General features: G+C 44.9%; 4 protein-coding genes across 6 annotated transcripts in view; 1 reads left to right on the top strand and 3 right to left on the bottom strand.

The window, feature by feature from the left end:
- The first annotated feature begins 900 nt into the window (after positions 1–900).
- LOC108023513 (TBC domain-containing protein kinase-like protein) lies at positions 901–4,348 on the top strand. The gene is made up of 6 exons (XM_017093059.3): positions 901–1,256; positions 1,708–3,084; positions 3,145–3,351; positions 3,423–3,694; positions 3,752–4,048; positions 4,114–4,348. Exons 1-6 carry the CDS (start codon positions 1,052–1,054, stop codon positions 4,216–4,218), a joined length of 2,463 nt encoding a protein of 820 aa, XP_016948548.1. The 5' UTR covers positions 901–1,051; the 3' UTR covers positions 4,219–4,348.
- A 57-nt stretch (positions 4,349–4,405) lies between these two features.
- LOC108023512 (gastrula zinc finger protein XlCGF8.2DB) lies at positions 4,406–11,587 on the bottom strand. 3 transcript variants are annotated; one of them, XM_017093057.3, is made up of 7 exons: positions 11,348–11,587; positions 10,889–11,227; positions 9,389–9,709; positions 6,957–7,089; positions 6,700–6,884; positions 6,064–6,643; positions 4,406–6,001 (listed from the first exon to the last, which is right to left on the bottom strand). In XM_017093057.3, exons 2-7 carry the CDS (start codon positions 10,925–10,927, stop codon positions 5,691–5,693), a joined length of 1,569 nt encoding a protein of 522 aa, XP_016948546.1. In that variant the 5' UTR covers positions 10,928–11,227; positions 11,348–11,587; the 3' UTR covers positions 4,406–5,690. The 3 variants fall into 3 exon arrangements, with proteins under 3 accessions (XP_016948546.1, XP_016948545.1, XP_016948547.1); XM_017093056.3 differs by having other exon boundaries at positions 10,889–11,587; XM_017093058.3 differs by lacking the exons at positions 9,389–9,709; positions 10,889–11,227; positions 11,348–11,587 and adding an exon at positions 7,863–8,042.
- A 323-nt stretch (positions 11,588–11,910) lies between these two features.
- Positions 11,911–14,161, bottom strand: LOC108023234 (pH-sensitive chloride channel 2). The gene is made up of 2 exons (XM_017092509.2): positions 13,655–14,161; positions 11,911–13,345 (listed from the first exon to the last, which is right to left on the bottom strand). Exons 1-2 carry the CDS (start codon positions 14,073–14,075, stop codon positions 12,198–12,200), a joined length of 1,569 nt encoding a protein of 522 aa, XP_016947998.1. The 5' UTR covers positions 14,076–14,161; the 3' UTR covers positions 11,911–12,197.
- Positions 14,162–16,002: 1,841 nt separating this feature from the next.
- The window catches only part of LOC108023639 (uncharacterized), a 79,200-nt gene continuing 78,804 nt past the window's right edge, over positions 16,003–16,398 (bottom strand). The window contains exon 8 of the mRNA XM_050888325.1: positions 16,003–16,137. The gene's annotated coding sequence lies outside the window, so the exon portion shown is untranslated. The remainder of the gene's footprint in view (positions 16,138–16,398) is intronic.

The raw sequence follows: 16,398 nt of genomic DNA, 5'->3' as shown, positions 1-16,398 counted from the left end.
TGTTCGAAATTATAGCGGTTAAATAAATATTAATTTAGAGGGTAAACTTTTAGGAATATTAACTTTTAATGAATAAAGCGTAACATGAAAAATAATAAATGATCAGGTATTTTTGAAGTGTTGGTACAATCATAAGGAGTCTCTAATTTAATTAATCTACTTTGAATCAAGAAAACACCCACTTTGAATCTACGTAGGCGGAATAGGAAAACATCGCAGTGATTCTGCCTATCCATTTAATCATGATTTTACAGTTTGTGATTTTTATAGTTTCCTTAAAAAAAACATTTTTTTCGAATTTTGTATTACAAATAAAAGAGTAATTATTCCTTGGCAAAAGAAATACAAAACAAAAAACTGATTTTTCTGATTTATTTTTTTTTTATCAAAATAAAGTTTATTTGAAACCACGGCTTCCCTATGTAGATTTCTCGAAAATTCAAAAAGGGAAATAATCATTTTTTTTCTTTTCGCTCAGAAATAATTATTTTGATGATTTATAATAATAATGATATGATAAAACTCAAAAATAATTATTATTTCTGAGTTATTTTCTTTTTAAATCATGAATAATTTTTTTTTTAGTTTTAAAGTTAAACTTTTAATAGGTTTATAATATAAAAATGATTAACTAAAATTTTTTAAGAAAACAGTAAAAACATTTCCAATTGGAATGGCGCATAGTGGTGGCAGCTGTTTGCAAGGGGTACAGTCTGGCAGCACTGTCATTCTAAGCGTTTTCAACTGTTGCTCAGTCTATGAAAAACATCTAAATTTGCAATGTTTATATGTTTAGAATAAATAGTACTTTAATAAGCTAACTCTAACAAGGGGCACACATCTTTTTAACACCTAACATTCATATGACGTACATTTAACAGGTCCCAAAAATTGGGGGCGTTGCACTCGGCGCGGTGTGGCAACGCCATCAGCTGTGTTTGCATCCGCTGCCACAAAACAAAATTAAATTGTTGCTGATGACTGGGACTGCCGGAGCCTGGAGTGACTTGCGCTGATTTGTGAACCTGGGATCGGATCACCATCACCGGCGATGGGCAGCACGCGGGAACGCGAAAGGGAGAGTCGCCTGTGCGCCGTCACCTTCTTCGCGAAGCTCCATCCTGGCGACGTCTGCGGCAGCAACGGCCTGCCCCTCACGCCCAACTCGATTGCGATCCTGGGCAGGGCCCAGAAGCTCAAGGAGCTGCAGGACGACCACCTGTGCCAGTACCTGGATGTGATACGCGGCAAGCACGGTGGGTGGGGCGGTCCCAGAAAGCCCTGGATCCGGTCTAGATAAGCCCAAGCACCGAACAGCATCCGAAACCACCCACTAATTATACTTCTTTACGGATTTAGCCCACTAGTTAGACAAAAAAATTGAATATCTTAAAAAATATGTGATTTAAATATCATAAAAAGCTATACAGATGGTCCAGGGAAGCTCTTGATCCTTTCTAGATAAGTCCAAAACCAAAACAGCATTCAAAACCACCCATTAATTATATTTTTGATGGATTTTGTCCATTTCTTAGACTAAGCAACTAATATCTCATGTTTTCTCTTATTGTCTTCGAAATCGCACGACAGAAATACCCCAAAAAAGTGTCAAATCGAAAGTTACTTTAAATAACTTTCATCAGAATCATCATTTCCTAAAAGTCAATTTTATATCCATCTTACTAATCCCAAACCCACTCTTTTCAGAGCGCACCATTGTGGTCTCGGAGTACCTGGGCCTGTCCCTGGAGGACTACGCCAAGCGGCATCCTCCGCTGGCCATTGCCCAGATCCTGCGGATCTTCTACCAGGTGGCGTGCGGCATCAACGTCCTGAGTCAGCACCACCTGGTGGCCCACAACCTGGAGCCCAAGCACGTCCTCATCTCCAGCGATGGGCTGCGGGTGAAGCTCTTCAACTACGGCCTGCACCACATGACCAAGGGCGGCGCCTACGTGCCCTTTCCCATTGGCAATATTCGCTACATGGCACCCGAACGGCTGCTCGGCCTGAATGGCAATGTGAAGAGCGATGTGTGGGCCCTGGCCATGATAGTGGTGGAGCTGGTGTTCCAGATCGAGCTGTGGCCCAAGCTGAAACTCTCGAATGTGGTGAGGAAAATCCTGGCCTTTGGCAGGAGCAACGGCGTGCTGGAGAAGATTGCGCGGGAGCACCAGTGCCACGAACGCTATGCACAGATGGACGCGAGTCTGCGGCAGCTGCTGGAAAGCTGTCTGAGTGTCCTGCCCAAGAGGAGACCGCTGCCGGGGGAGCTCATAGGTCATCCGGCTTTCGAGGCAGTCCACCTCGATGTGCAGAAGGAGAAGCTGCAGCCCCTGCACGAGGGCGCCGAGCATTTACCCCTACTCCTGCGATGTCCCCTGTCGCAAATCTACCATCTCTGGCAACTGGCCGGCGGCGATGTCCAAGCGGAGCTGAAAAAGGAGGGTCTCATCCGCAGCGAGGCGCCCATTTTGGGTCTGCCGCAGATCGTGCGCCTGAGCGGCGCCAGCGTTTGTCCCGGTCGCAGTCAGGCGCAGCTCATGGACGACCGGGTGGTGCCGCTGCGCCTGAAGGCACTGCTCCAGCGACTGAGTCGCTTGCCAGCTGCCGTCTACTTTCCGCTGCTCCACTCGCCGCGCTTTCCTGCCCACTTTGCCCGCGAGCTGCAGGAACTGCCGCTGGTGATCCGCGAAAGGGACATCGAGTACCAGTTTCAGCGGGTGCGCCTGTTCACCCGGCTTCTGCAGGGCTACCCGCACACATCCGAGCAGCTGCGGCGCGAGGCGGCCGTGGATGTGCCGCCGCTGCTGAGGGGCCCCATTTGGGCTGCCCTCCTGGAGGTGGTGCCCAATGGGAGCTACGCCAAGATCGACAAGTTCACGTCCACCAGCACGGATCGGCAGATTGAGGTCGACATACCGCGTTGTCATCAGTACGATGAGCTGCTCTCCTCGCCCGATGGCCATCGCAAGCTGAGGCGCCTGCTCAAGGCCTGGGTCACCGCCCATCCGCAGTACGTCTACTGGCAGGGACTGGACTCGCTGACGGCGCCCTTTCTCTATCTCAACTTCAACAACGAAGGTGGGTGCTGGGTTTCCTTTGTAGAGTCTCATGCTAACCCTTTTTCCTTCTCTCTCTTAGAGCTGGCCTTCCTCAGCCTGTTCAAGTTCATTCCAAAGTATCTGCAGTGGTTCTTCCTCAAGGACAATTCGGCGGTGATCAAGGAGTACCTGAGCAAGTTCTCCCAGCTGACTGCCTTTCACGAGCCGCTCCTCGCCCGGCATTTGGCCAGCATTAGCTTTATACCAGAGCTTTTCGCCATACCCTGGTTCCTCACCATGTTCTCGCGTGGGTTTCTACTCAGTCTATTGAAATCCCAGAGTTGCCTTGTCCTAAGTAATGTTTAATGTGTGTTACAGATGTTTTTCCGCTGCACAAGATCCTGCATCTGTGGGACAAACTCATGCTGGGCGACAGCTCCTATCCGCTGTTCATCGGCATCGCCATATTGCGCCAGCTGAGGAGCACACTGCTCACCTCCGGTTTCAACGAGTGCATCCTGCTCTTCTCGGATCTGCCGGACATCGTGATGGATGGCTGTGTGCTGGAGTCCCAGAAGATGTACGAGGCCACGCCCAAGAGTATTACCCATCGTCAGCATGCACTGCGTCTCCAGCCGCCACAGGCATTGGTGGGTGGCGAGCAAGAGCATGGGATAACTTGTATTACAGCCTAAATTACTTTCCAGGACATTGGCGTGGCGGATGTGGAGCTGAAGCACCTGCAGCAGGAGCAGTGCCCGCGCATCAGCGCCAAGGATGTGCAATTCCTGCTGGACAACTCGCCGGCGGAGCTGGCCCTCGTGGATCTGCGCAGCGTGGTGGAGTTCGGACGCGTCCATGTGCCGCACAGCATCAACATTCCCTTCGCCACCGTCCAGCTGGGCGAGCAGCGCCTGGAGGCCCTGCAGGTGCCCCAGTTGGAGGCGCTGCTCCGCGGCAGGATCGTGGTCTGCGTGAGCAACATCCACCAGCACTCCGTGGAGGTGGGTTGTCCCTTCGATCCTTGGATAACCGATACTAATCCTTTGCTCTCCTTGCCTTCCTTCAGTTCTCGCACTTCCTGGTGGCCTGCGGCGTCCAGCGCACCTGCATCCTCCACAAGGGATTCAACGTCCTGCACTCCATCGAGCCAAATATACTCATCTCGAATTGAGCCCCGACCGCTGATCGTTTCTCGTTGGCCCCATCGCCTCTGCTCGTCTAGCCTAAGCTCAATGTAAATTTATTATCTTTTTTAAATGGAATGTATTTGCAAATAAATGGTATATATGTATTACATATAACCGATCGGTTGTGCTGCTAATTGGAATGTAAAACACCTCCATAAAAACAACTTGCGCTACGCTTAACTTGTTTCCTTTCTTTAGGTTGCTTCTTTTTTGTAATGATTTATTAAAAAAAAAAATAAAAACACTTAAGCTAATGCTTAACATAAATACATACCGAATTTAATCGAATTTTGTTTGTTACTTCCGGTTTCTGTTGCCTTTCTCAATGGATAATTACTTTTAATCGTAGGTAATTTGTATTTGCTTCCGATTCTGTTTCAACATTTTTATTTCCGTTTCGCTGTGCCTTTGCATTGCGCTAAAAACTTTAATTTTAATTCGATTTAAGTTGCAGATTTCGATTTCTCCACCTGACCTCGTGTTTATATAATATATGTATATAAAGATGTGGGCGTTTATGTGCATAATCGTGAGTCAGTTGTGTTCGTCTGTCCGCCTGGTGCTGCTTTTGCTTCTAAACGTTAGGCATAGCTGTTTAACTTTCGATTCAGTTGGGGGCCTTTTGGCGTGTCTATTGCTTTGGCTGGAGAATTTAAGACAGGAAAAAGAGGAGACAGACACCAAACTGAACCAGCAGCTTGCCGCCGACTCTGAATCCGGGAGGCTCGGTAAATCTCTGCGCCGATCTCAAAACTGGTCTTTTGTCGGAATTGAGAGTGCTAACTGGTTGGAAATATTATTTCAAATACTCAAAAATAGGCCTTTCAAATAGTCTTACATGGGAATTAACATATGTTACGAGTAAAAGGATATAACATGATCGAAACTATTACTTAACTTTGGTTTCTTGACCTAAAATATGTATGTCAAGTCCCAAAATAAGTATGCAAACAGTAGTGAAGTCGAGATACATTTGTAAGATTCTTCAAAATGGTTAAAAAAATGGAATTTATAAACCAAAAACTTGCTAAATGAAAGTATAACTAGCTTTACAGTTTCTATAGCTCCGATTTGCTTACAAGCTTTAAGGCTTTACCAAGAATAGGTATATATTTTATAATAATATATTTAAATTAAAAAAGGTTTTCTCTTTCACTGGTACAAACATTTTGAGCCTAAACTTAGTGAATAAATTGTTCCCAAGCCTTGGTAAACTAAAAGTGGTCAAGCATTTGCTAGCTGATTGGATGATAACTTCCCAATTCCGACAGCAAAACCCATTCAGAGATCGCCAGGCATTCCCGAGCCATCCGCCATATCATATTCCATGGTATTTCGCGTGTGTTTGCTGGCTGAATGTGATGCTACTTTGGCTATGGCTATGCTAATCAGGGGTTTTAGCAGCTGATCGTTCGGGCTTAAGCTAAGAGAGACCTTTCCTCCATCCTAAACTAGCCTACTTAGTGGGTATGAAGCGCGCCTTGACCGCCTGACCCATCGGCAGGTGCAGCAGTTGCTGCTGCGCCTGCTGTTGCTGCTGCGCCTGCTGCTGCTGCTGCTGCGCCTGCTGTTGCGCCTGCTGCTGCTGCTGCGCCTGCTGCTGTGCCGCCTGCTGCTGCATGTGCTGGTTGATCTGCTGCTGGATGGACAGGCCGCTGACACTGCTGATATGCTGGCTGCCGTGGAGCGGTTCGTTGATCTCGATCTTGATGGCCGTGGCGGCCAGCGCTGCCGTGGCCTTGTTCTTGTTCTTCGGCGGACGCCCACCTGTGGGAGTAAACCGCATTTAATAAGAAAAGCTTTTGGGAAGCGAAGAGATCCCAACTTACGCTGCCCCGTCGTGTGCTGCAGGGACAAGGGCTGGCCGATCATCGCCAGCGGCTGCTGCGACGACTGCAGCGTGCCCGTCTTCTTGGAGCGCTTCGGAGGCGGCAGCTCGTGGTGGGCATGGTTTGTGAGCAGGTGCTTGGACAGGTGCTGGCGCACCGCAAAGGACTCGGCGCAGTTGGCCACCGGGCAGGAGAGGTAGCGCCCCTCGACGTGGCGCTGCACGTGCTTCTTCAGCAGCGACTCCTGGTTGAAGCTGCTCGGGCAGATGTCGCACTTGAACTTGAACTCGTCGTGCATCTTGAGGTGCTGGTCGAGGTGCGCCTGCTGCAGGAACTTCTCGTCGCACTTGTCGCACTCGTACGGAAAGGCCAGGCCGTGGGTCTTCATGTGCGTGTGCAGCTGCGACTGCAGCTTGAAGTTCTTCTCCGGGCAGCGCGGACAGTAGTAGCCGGTGACCCCGGCGTGCGCCTGCAGGTGCTGGTTCAGCGAGGTCACCTGCGTGAACTTCTTGTTGCACACGTTGCAGCAGTACTGCTGCACCTTGTGGTGCGACTTCATGTGGTTGTTCAGATTCGTCACCTGCGCGGGAGTACATTTGTTATTATTTGATGGGGGGCAGGAGGTCTTGAGCTCACCTGGGCGAAGCTGCGACCGCACTCCGGCTCATTGCAGACGAAGGGCCGTTCGCCGGTGTGGAGCCGGCGGTGATTGTTCAGATTGGTGATCTGCGTGAAGGTCTTTCCGCAGTCCACGCACTGATACGGCCGGTCGTTCGTGTGGATGCGCTCGTGGTTCCGCAGGTTGGCCGCCTGCGTGAAGCCTGCAAGCCGGGGAAATTCCAGAGATCATTAGGGGATTGCAAACAGCAGATATAGCTGGCGTTGGTACCCACCTTTGTGGCAGTAGGTGCACACAAACTTACGCTCCGCCGAGTGATTTCGTATGTGCGTCATGAGCGAGGATTTGCGCGAGAACGTTTTGTTGCATAGCGGGCAGGAGCCCTCCTCGTTGAATATCAGATCCACCTTGAAGAGATATGATGATCATCAGTTGAGAACGGTGGCTTTTCGCATGGGGGACAATTGCGACTGCAACCCACAGTGTTGTCGGGTTTTGATATGTTTGTGCCAAATTGTGAGGAATGAAATATTTTCCAACGAATTTGTAACAAGCTTATACTCTCATTACTTCCCTGTAAGGAATTTAATCCATCTAGGCTTGTTTCTCCTCAACATCTAAGGCTAGTAAAGCTTAAAACCTTATAAATCATAGCCCTAATATAAGTTTTCCCTCAGAAATATTTTTCGTATCAAGGAATTTCTTTTTTTAATTTACCTTTAAAAGTTTAAGAAAGTAATTTCCGTACTTTTGTAGGCTTAAAACCTTAAAAATCATTGCCCTAATATAAGTTTTCCCTCAGAAATATTTTTCTTATCAAGGAATTTTTTTTTAATTTAACTTTAAGTTTAAGAAAGTATGTATACAGTGACCTCCAGATATATTATCATTTGTGATAAAAGAAATCAAACATTGGAATAATTTGAGATGCTTTTTTACAGGATTTTTTTTAAATTTCACTTTAAAAAGTTTAAAAAAGTATGTATACAGTGACCTCAAGATATATTACCATATCTGATAAAAGAAATCAAACTTTGGAACACTTTGAGATGCTTTTCTCTGCACTTCTGTAAAACACATTTCCCGCTACATATAGGTATAAACCTAGTTATATGTATCTGGCGGTAAAGTAGCTAAACGGACAGCTCTCCGGCACTATCCCCCTCCCACTCCCACTCACGCTCAACAAGCTGGCGGCCAAAAGAACGGATTGCAAATTCCCGTGCGAATTCAGTTTGTTTATTGCGGAATCACTCAAATTATACTTAATATTTTTCACTATTTTTATTTATTGTTGTTCCCCGCTTGTTTTTCGCCTTTTGTTTTTGCGTGCCACGCACACCCACACAGCAAAAGCGTCAACTGAAAATGAATTTTTTCCGCTTTACACAGCGCACAAAAACGCCGAGATACGCCGACTTCTACGTCGACGTCGACCGAGCAGATATTAATGGAAAAAGAAGCACAAAATATATGTGTATATATACATATATATAAATATAAAGGAAAACAAGAAAATGAGCAGTGCGAAAAGCAGCAGGTGGAAGTGCAAATACTCTGCAATTTGTTTAGACTTTTTGAAAATATTTTTTATAAGAAAGTTAAAAATTTTGTTTGTTTCGAACATTTTTAAAATGTTAAAATAATAACTATGAAAACCTACAATAATTACATTTAAAAACTGCAAACAAATTAAAAGTTAAAGCAATATACATAAAAGACATGTTTAATTTACTACATAATTTTTTTTGTTTATTCTAAAAAAATTGTCTGAGATCCCTAGTATTCGAACCCACATTTGTTTCGAGTTAAACTTTAGAAGAAGAGTATTCCCCGAGTTCGACATGACCCGTTCTAAATTTTATTTATACTTTTTTTTTGCAATTCTCTGTTGCATGATGGAAAAAGAAAGGCAACAAGAACATGCAAAGAAACGGCGAAATAAGAAGCGAAGAAGAAAAGCAGCGGCTATGAATGTGCAGTAAGTATGTATGTAGTTATGTATTCCTTTTGCGAGTGGGGGAGTAGTTGAAAAGGAGAAAATAGCACAACAATAATAAACAAGTGCAGTAGGAGGAGCAGGAGTCGAACTCCCTGGGGAGCGCCCCTGGAGGAGACGGGGCCTCTGAGCCCCCGTAATTGGAGTACATCGAAGGGGGCTTGCAGTGCACAAAGGAATTATTAAATCCAAATTCATAATTTATAAGGTAATTCATTGATTGGAGTTTTGACACACATAATCTGGTTCATATTTCAAATACTAGATACTAGTTTCACATTTAGTGAAATGAGATGAAAAAATGTTTTGAATCAAATTATTGTTCGACTAAAATAAATCTCGTTAATTAATAAATCAGCATCAGTCTCTGGAAGTTACAATAAGATATTGGTCTTTGCAAATCCTAGTCAAAATGAACTAGCAGTTAGGGTTAGGTGTTCTCAAAAGAGTTTCTTATCCATTCTCAACACTATTTTTTTGCCCAATTGGATTTGCTTGTTTCCCAACTATGGCATGTGCAACACTGCATTCCCTCTACATGGCTTTCCAACTAGCTTTCCATTCAGTGTGCTGCGTCTTGATGGCCTCCTCAACACTGGGTTTACGGTATCTGCCTCACTTTGACAACTCAAACACTGCACTTTTTGCAGTGCGACCTGCTGCACACTTTATTTGCTGCACATCTGCATGCTCGAGAAAGGACTTACGTCTTCGGAGTCGTCCTGCGACTGTAGGTTCTCGGAAGAACTGGATGATTGCATTTGCTGTTGCTGCTGCTGCTGTTGCGAGTTTGGATGCTGCTGCTGCTGCTGCGGGTTCTGGTGCTGCTGCGCGATGGCGTCGCTGTCGCTGGAGGAGGCCGTCGACGAGGAGGTGGCCGCCGCGGCAGCGGAGGCGGCGACCGCGGCCGAGGCAGAGGCGGCGACGGCGGCAGCGGCTGCCGCCGACTGATGGAAGTTGGAATTATTTGTCAACTGCTCCGAGCAGCGGACGCACGTGGGTATGCTATAGCCGGGCACTTGGAATAACTGTAAGACAGGACGACAGGAGGGCGCATTAATGGGGGTTTCCAATTGGAGTTCTTGATCGAGAGAGCAAAAATGCTTTTTATTTATTGTGGCAACTCAACCTCATTTCATTTCTCTCCCCTCCCTCTCCTTCTCCTTCTCCCACTCCCTTTCTCTTTCCCACCAGCTAGAAATAACAGACAAGAAGATAAACACACACACGCACACATGGAGAATGAAAAAGAAAGAAATGAAACTACAATAACAGCAACAACAGCGTGTTGTTGTTTTCATTTCATGTTTTTTTTTCTTCGGTACAACGTTTTGTTATTCTTTCGCTTTTTGTTTTGTTTTGCCGCCGCTCTGCCAGCAATCCAAGCAGAGGCGTCCGCGCAAAAAGGGGTCATTTTGGTGGGTGGTAAAAAGTAATAGAATAATAAGCAACTTGCTGCTCTTCACTAAATAATATTTATTTTTCTATATAACTACCAAATATAAATTTAAATTGGTATTGTTTAATTGTTAGTTGTTTACTTGTGGTTGTAGGTAAAAGACCCAATAAGATTCCTGAACAAATTCTTATCAGTCGAATAATAAAGCTTCTTAAGAACTCATATTTTTAATATTGAATATTCAATTTCATTTGTTGTAACCCCCTCGCAACTAAGCCCACGTGCAGCCTCTGACATTTGGCTGCCTTGGCGCAATTTCTGTCATTTTGTTTTATTATGTATTTCTTTTTGTGCGGTTCATGGAAGGCGGGGGGCGGAGGGGCCGAAAAGGGGACTCGCAGGGGCCGGGGCAGGGAAGGTTGAAAAGGAGTCAAAGTGAAAAGCGAGCGGCAAGCGTAAGCAAAATGTAAAAATAATATTTTTTCAAGTTGTCGGCTTGAACAACTTTTCGGGCTGAGTTGGCTAAAAATAAAAATGGTTCAGCAATAGTTTGGGGTCGCATATGTGAGCGAGCGTGTGTGTGTATTTGTTATTTCAACGTGTGTGTGCGTGTGTGGGAAAGGGGGGCAATGCGCGCGCTTTTCCACCCCCACCCCTCCGCCCCCGCGCACAATAACAGTAGCGCAAATTCAATTGTTTAAACTCCCCAAAAAGGCGAAAAAAAAACAGAAAAAAAATCAATAGAAATATCAAAGTCTATATACCTAAATCATATGTGTATATATCATGTTTTTTCCTGTTAACATACCGTTGCCGTTTGGAAGCACAATCTACAGATGGTGTCCATTATAACCGTAAATCGGGAAGGGGCCGCAGAGGAGGCGGAGGAGAAGGAAGAATATGCACTTTGTTGTTGCTGCTGCTCCGAGTCCCCCCTGCAGGCGTTGTTGTTGTTATTGTGGTCCTTCTCCCTCGCAGTTTACCGCTATCTTTACCGGTTGGCATTCAGCTCCTTCTTTTTCTTCTCTTCTATTATTTTGTTCGTTTTTGTTTTATTTTTTGTTTTATACAACTTGTGAAAGCTAAGCAATCGGATTGCTCAAATTAATTTTTGTTATTTCGGTTTGCCTTTAGATTTCAGTGATCACTATTGGGCATACAACAATGGCAAAAACAAAAAAATTATATATAAATTTGATTTATACAATATTTTCGTTGTACACACACACACGCGCGTTGTTTATGTTTGCCTTGCACTTGCACATACACACATATATGCGGCGCTCTTGTTGTTGTTGCTGCGCCGAATTTCTCCTTTTTTTGCTGCTTAATTCCTTTGCCCTTTTTTTGGCGTAGTTACACGTGAAAAAAAACAAACTAGCGCGTTCGAATGCGTTTTTTTTTGTATTTTACAATTCACGACGAAGTAGTGTCCGTCGTCTTTTTTTTGGGGCCCGATGTTATTGTTGCGCAGTGTGCGTGTGCCGTGTGTGTGTATGTGTGGGGGAAAAAACGAATAGGAATAGATTGCGCGGTCGGTATAGCGGTGCTGCTCTGACGCACAGGTTGGCATATGGCTGGCTCCCCAGCTGTCCTATCGATATTCCAATCGATACTTGTAATTGAAGGCAGAGCGGGAATAGTAATCGTTTTCAAATGCAAATCGAATAGGGAATTCCCATTTAAAAATACGAGTTTATTGTTTCGAATTTATAAAAACTTAAACAAATTCAACTTAGTTAATGTTATAGCATGTTTATATTGATCATCTTTTTTAATATTGGTTTGCTTTACTTTAGCTGGGCGCACAATTCAAATTGAGAAAACACATTTGTTAATCCTTGATTTTATTCAAATTAACTTTTCTTTCAATAATTATTTTACAGATTGTACACTTATTTTTTAACAATAATTAAAATTAAAACAACATACTTTTAAAAACTTTCAATTTAAAATAAAATTTGAAAATGATAAACAAACAAAACTCATACGAAACGAAACCATAATATTATAAGTAATTTTAGTATATCGAAAAAACTAAGCGCTCTTCAAACAGCCACAAATACACAAATTAAACAATATTTTAAATAAAAGGCTCATTTCCAGAACGACTCAATTTAAATACAGTAGACGAAGGTCCAGAAAAACAAGTTAAAGACCAGGAAGGACAGGGGGAACACGAACCTAGCCCGGCTATCTATCCACATGGCGATTTCCTGTGGCGTCAATGTGGTCCAGCCACTCAGGTCGATCTCCTCCTGGTGCGTTCCGCTTTCGGTCTGGTTATTGTTGGTCAAAGTGTGAGTGCTGGTGGCCGCACTGATGGCTCCCGTGGACTGGGCTGCGCCCATGGAGCCAAAGGCACTCTCCACGAAGGTAACATCCATCTTCTGAATTGCTCCCCTGGTCCTCTGCGGATCCAGAACTTGCCCCTCCTTGATCGTGGTGATTGGCAGATTGACGGTTAGATAGTTATTGAAGCCAGCTCCGCCCAGGGAGCCAGTGTCGGCGGCCTTTTGCAGAGCAGTTCCCGAAAACGATTTGGATCTGGCGTGACTACGCCGCCTCAGCAGATTTGGCGATAGGGTGGACTTGAGGATGTGTTTACTATTCAGTTTCTTCACGGGCACACTCTTCTTGCGCCGCCAAATCGTGTTGACAAAGGCGAACTCCACCATGCTGCCGAATATGAAAATGGTGCAGCCCAGGAACCACACCTCCGAGACCTTGATGTAACTCACCTTCGGCAGCGTTTTGCCCTGGGCCGAGGCCAGGGTTATGAAGGTCAGCAGGGTGCTGGTGCCCAGCGTGATTCGCGGCGGAGCCTGGTCCGCCTGCAGCCAGAAGGACACCCAGGAAATGGCCACGATCAGCATGGATGGCAGGAAGTAGTCCATCAGATAAAAGCCCACCACGCGGGTCAGATGCACGGTGAAGCTGAGGGAGCTGTAGTTGCCGGCGAAGGCTCCGTGGCGCAGGTCACTCAAGTCGGCGTTGATCACCGTCTCATTCGACCACGAGCGCTGCAGCACAAACTCGGTGAGGTGCAGGGCCCCGTCGTAGGTTATCGGACGCTTCTGCTCCCAGTGGAGCACCAGCTCCGAGGTGTTGTACATCCAGCTCTCGAGCACCGTGGAGCAGTGCTGCTCGTCGAATGGGAATTTCTTCAGGTTGAGCCAGCAGTAGAGTGTGGCCTTAATGCGGTTCGAGACGATCACGGTGCCGTCGGGGGAAATCGAGGTGAGGATGTCCTTCTCCGTGAGACCTGCGGAACATGGCGATTACTAGGTATTCGTTGAGGGTTATTCACAGGTAAGGGGTAACTTTGAAATGGAGATCTTAAATGTTATCGCTTATAACAGACCACAAAGGAGACTGTGTGGTTTCTTAGTTTGTGATTCAAATTTGGGACCTTCAAAGGAAATAAGTCTGGTGATAAGTGAGGGAAACAAGTAATCCTTGGGATCCCTTAGAAACTCGGGGACATTCTGATATATTTAATGTCTGTCCTGAGAATATAAAGCTATGAAACCTGGGATTTCTAGGCTTAGGGTTATGGCTCTCCCGTGCTCACCCAGAATACTGGAGTCCCGCTCGTTGGCCAGGAATATGTGCGGCATCCAGAGGGAGTCCCTCAGCTGCTGTTCCCCCAAAATGGGTTGCCTTCTCTTGGGGCTTACGTTGCGGAAGTTCAGGCGCGGATCGAGGTAGCGCATTTGGAGCAGGGCGTAGATCTTGAACTGCAGATCGTGCGCCTCCAGGTTTTGCATGAAGTAGATGTAGGCGCGCATGTAGACGTCCACAGGCAGCCTCTGGCCGGATTCCGAGTAGGTGATGGGTCGCTCCAGTCGGTCGTACCGGCAGCCATGGGTTAAGCGGTCCAGCAACTGGGTCTGCGACAGACTGTCGCCGTCGGCCAGCGTGGGACAGTCCTCGTCCAGCGCGTAGGCATACAGGCAGTTGATCAGGATCGATATGATCAGCGACCAGTCCATTATATCCTACGATTCACACACAATATACAAAATAATACAAACTTAAAGGTAAAGCCACGCCAATAAAATCCTAACGGTTAATTGAAGATGGCGGAGCAGTGTTGCCAGACATGTGAAAAGCTAAAATGTTAAAGATAGTACACTCAAAAAATAGTTTTGACACTGAAGTTTGTAAATGATACTAATAATAAAAAAAAAAATATAACTAAGTAAACTGATAGTAGGGTCTTCCGTTGGATTTTTCCTTACACTATTGCAATATTTTTACAAAACTACAATACATCTGTAAAATAATAAAGCTTTTATTTAATAATAACAAATTTTAACCTTTTCTTTTTTATAGTGTAAAGTTTGCGCCTAACAGCCCAATGTCGAAGTTAACAGCACAAAATACAATGTAAGTTAAATTCCCCGCCCCACAGCAAAAAGCTTCTGTAAAAGAGCGCGCCAAATTCGAAATGCTTTCCATGCTAAGCACAAACTCCATCAACATCTTTACTCATTTAAGTTTTTATTAATTTTATTTCACTGCTGCACTTGTCATAAATATACAATGGGGTATATTTCAACATTTACAAAGTTACGCAAGTTTCGTTTGTGTTTTTTTTTTTGTTTCGTAGTTTTTTCTTTGTAGTTTCAAACATTTATTTAAATTTATGAATTCGAATTCATTGATAATATGTATGCATAGTTTAATTTTCCTCTCCTCCACTTTATGCTTATTACAATTACAAAAAAAAACAATTACCTAGATGTAGTTATATATATATATTTATATATATTTGTGTGTAGCATATTTATGTCGCATTAAGTACATATTTTGTAATTTTTCTAAGCTTGATTTACGTATAAAATGTGTCTTGATTAGGTATGGGTATTGCGGATTATGTAGTTGCGTTCTGGGGCTCCCTGCTTACACACATAAAAATGGGGAATTTCTCTATTTATTCATACATTAAGAAGGTGTAGTTCCGAATATATCGCAAATTGAGAAGAGGGTTTCGTGCGATGACCACATGTGTTGACCAGTAAGGGAAATACATTTGGCTTAGAAAAATACATTTTTTAAATGTTCAAAATGTACGAAAGATTAAGTAAGAGTAATTTGGTGAAATCAATTCAGTTTGAAATCACTTCAAAAGTGAATAAAAGTATGCAAAAGTATTTAGACACCAAATTATGTGCTTTTGAAATCCCTATATTTAACTCAATATTTATGATCACCTCACTTCCTCCAAAACAGTTTTTTTCTTCCTTTCAGCTGTTCAATTCCCTTGGAATATGCTAGCTTTTTGTATTTTTGGTTTATTATGGCTTCTTATGTTCCACTACATTGACTAGTTATGTTTTTCTGGGGGCTTCTCTTTACAATCGGTTGATCTGCTTAGGAGCTATGGAAATGTATCTTCGCCACGGCTACAATATATAGTATTTACAGTGATAGTTCGCCTTATGCTACGCTCTTTTTTGCTGGTCCAACGGGACGACGTTTTCTTTCTACTTTGGGGGAAAGTTTCCCCTACATACACACACTCACTTACATCATATACACCCGCTCAATTTTTGGGGGCAGGAAAAAAAACAAAAAAAATAGTCATTACACTTTACACACTATACCGATTCGATCTAGGGTTTTAGGACTATGTCTAAGGCTAATCGCTAACTAATACTGATCCGTCGATTAAATACTTTCGTCGTTGGCGTTTTTAGATGCGATCCCTGTCCACCTGCGTCTCCTGGAGCTCGAGTTCCGTCTCCTCGGCGAGTGTATAGACCCCGGAGGCGTTGGCCCCGGTGGGCGTGGTCAGGACATCGAGGAGCGGACTGCTCAGCGAGGAGTAGCCCAGTCCGGGATCGCTACCGTGGGCAATGCAGCTGTTGCCGGGCGTGGTGACCTCGCCAGAACCGGGCATTACCGATCCGGATATGACCGCCGAAGAGGAGGCGGGCGTGTAGGCGGGGGCGGGGGCGGGTGCCAAGCGGGCGCCATTCGGATCCATGGTCAGGATGGGCACCAGCTCGTGGTTTACATAGTCCTTCAGCACCAGCGATGTGGGAGTGTCTGTAAGTAAGGGGAATCCTTTGCTATAAACCATTCATTTGCCATATGAACTCCAATTGGTCCTTCGAGCCGGGTTTTTTTCTATTTCAAGGCATGAAAGCTTGAAGCTAAGCAATATTTTTATTTGGCATTGCAAAGTTACGCTAAAGCTATTTAGCAGCGTGGTCAGTTTAATTCGATATTTCATTCTAGAAGAAATGCGGCTCGGAGGACCAAATGTAATAAGAAATGCACATTCCAATTGGTCCTTCGAACCGGATG

This window comes from Drosophila biarmipes, chromosome X (assembly GCF_025231255.1).
Source record: "Drosophila biarmipes strain raj3 chromosome X, RU_DBia_V1.1, whole genome shotgun sequence".
Taxonomy (NCBI): Eukaryota; Metazoa; Arthropoda; class Insecta; order Diptera; family Drosophilidae; genus Drosophila; species Drosophila biarmipes.
The sequence above is the reverse complement of the archived record's forward strand: the minus strand, read 5'-3'. Positions and strand labels throughout refer to the sequence as shown.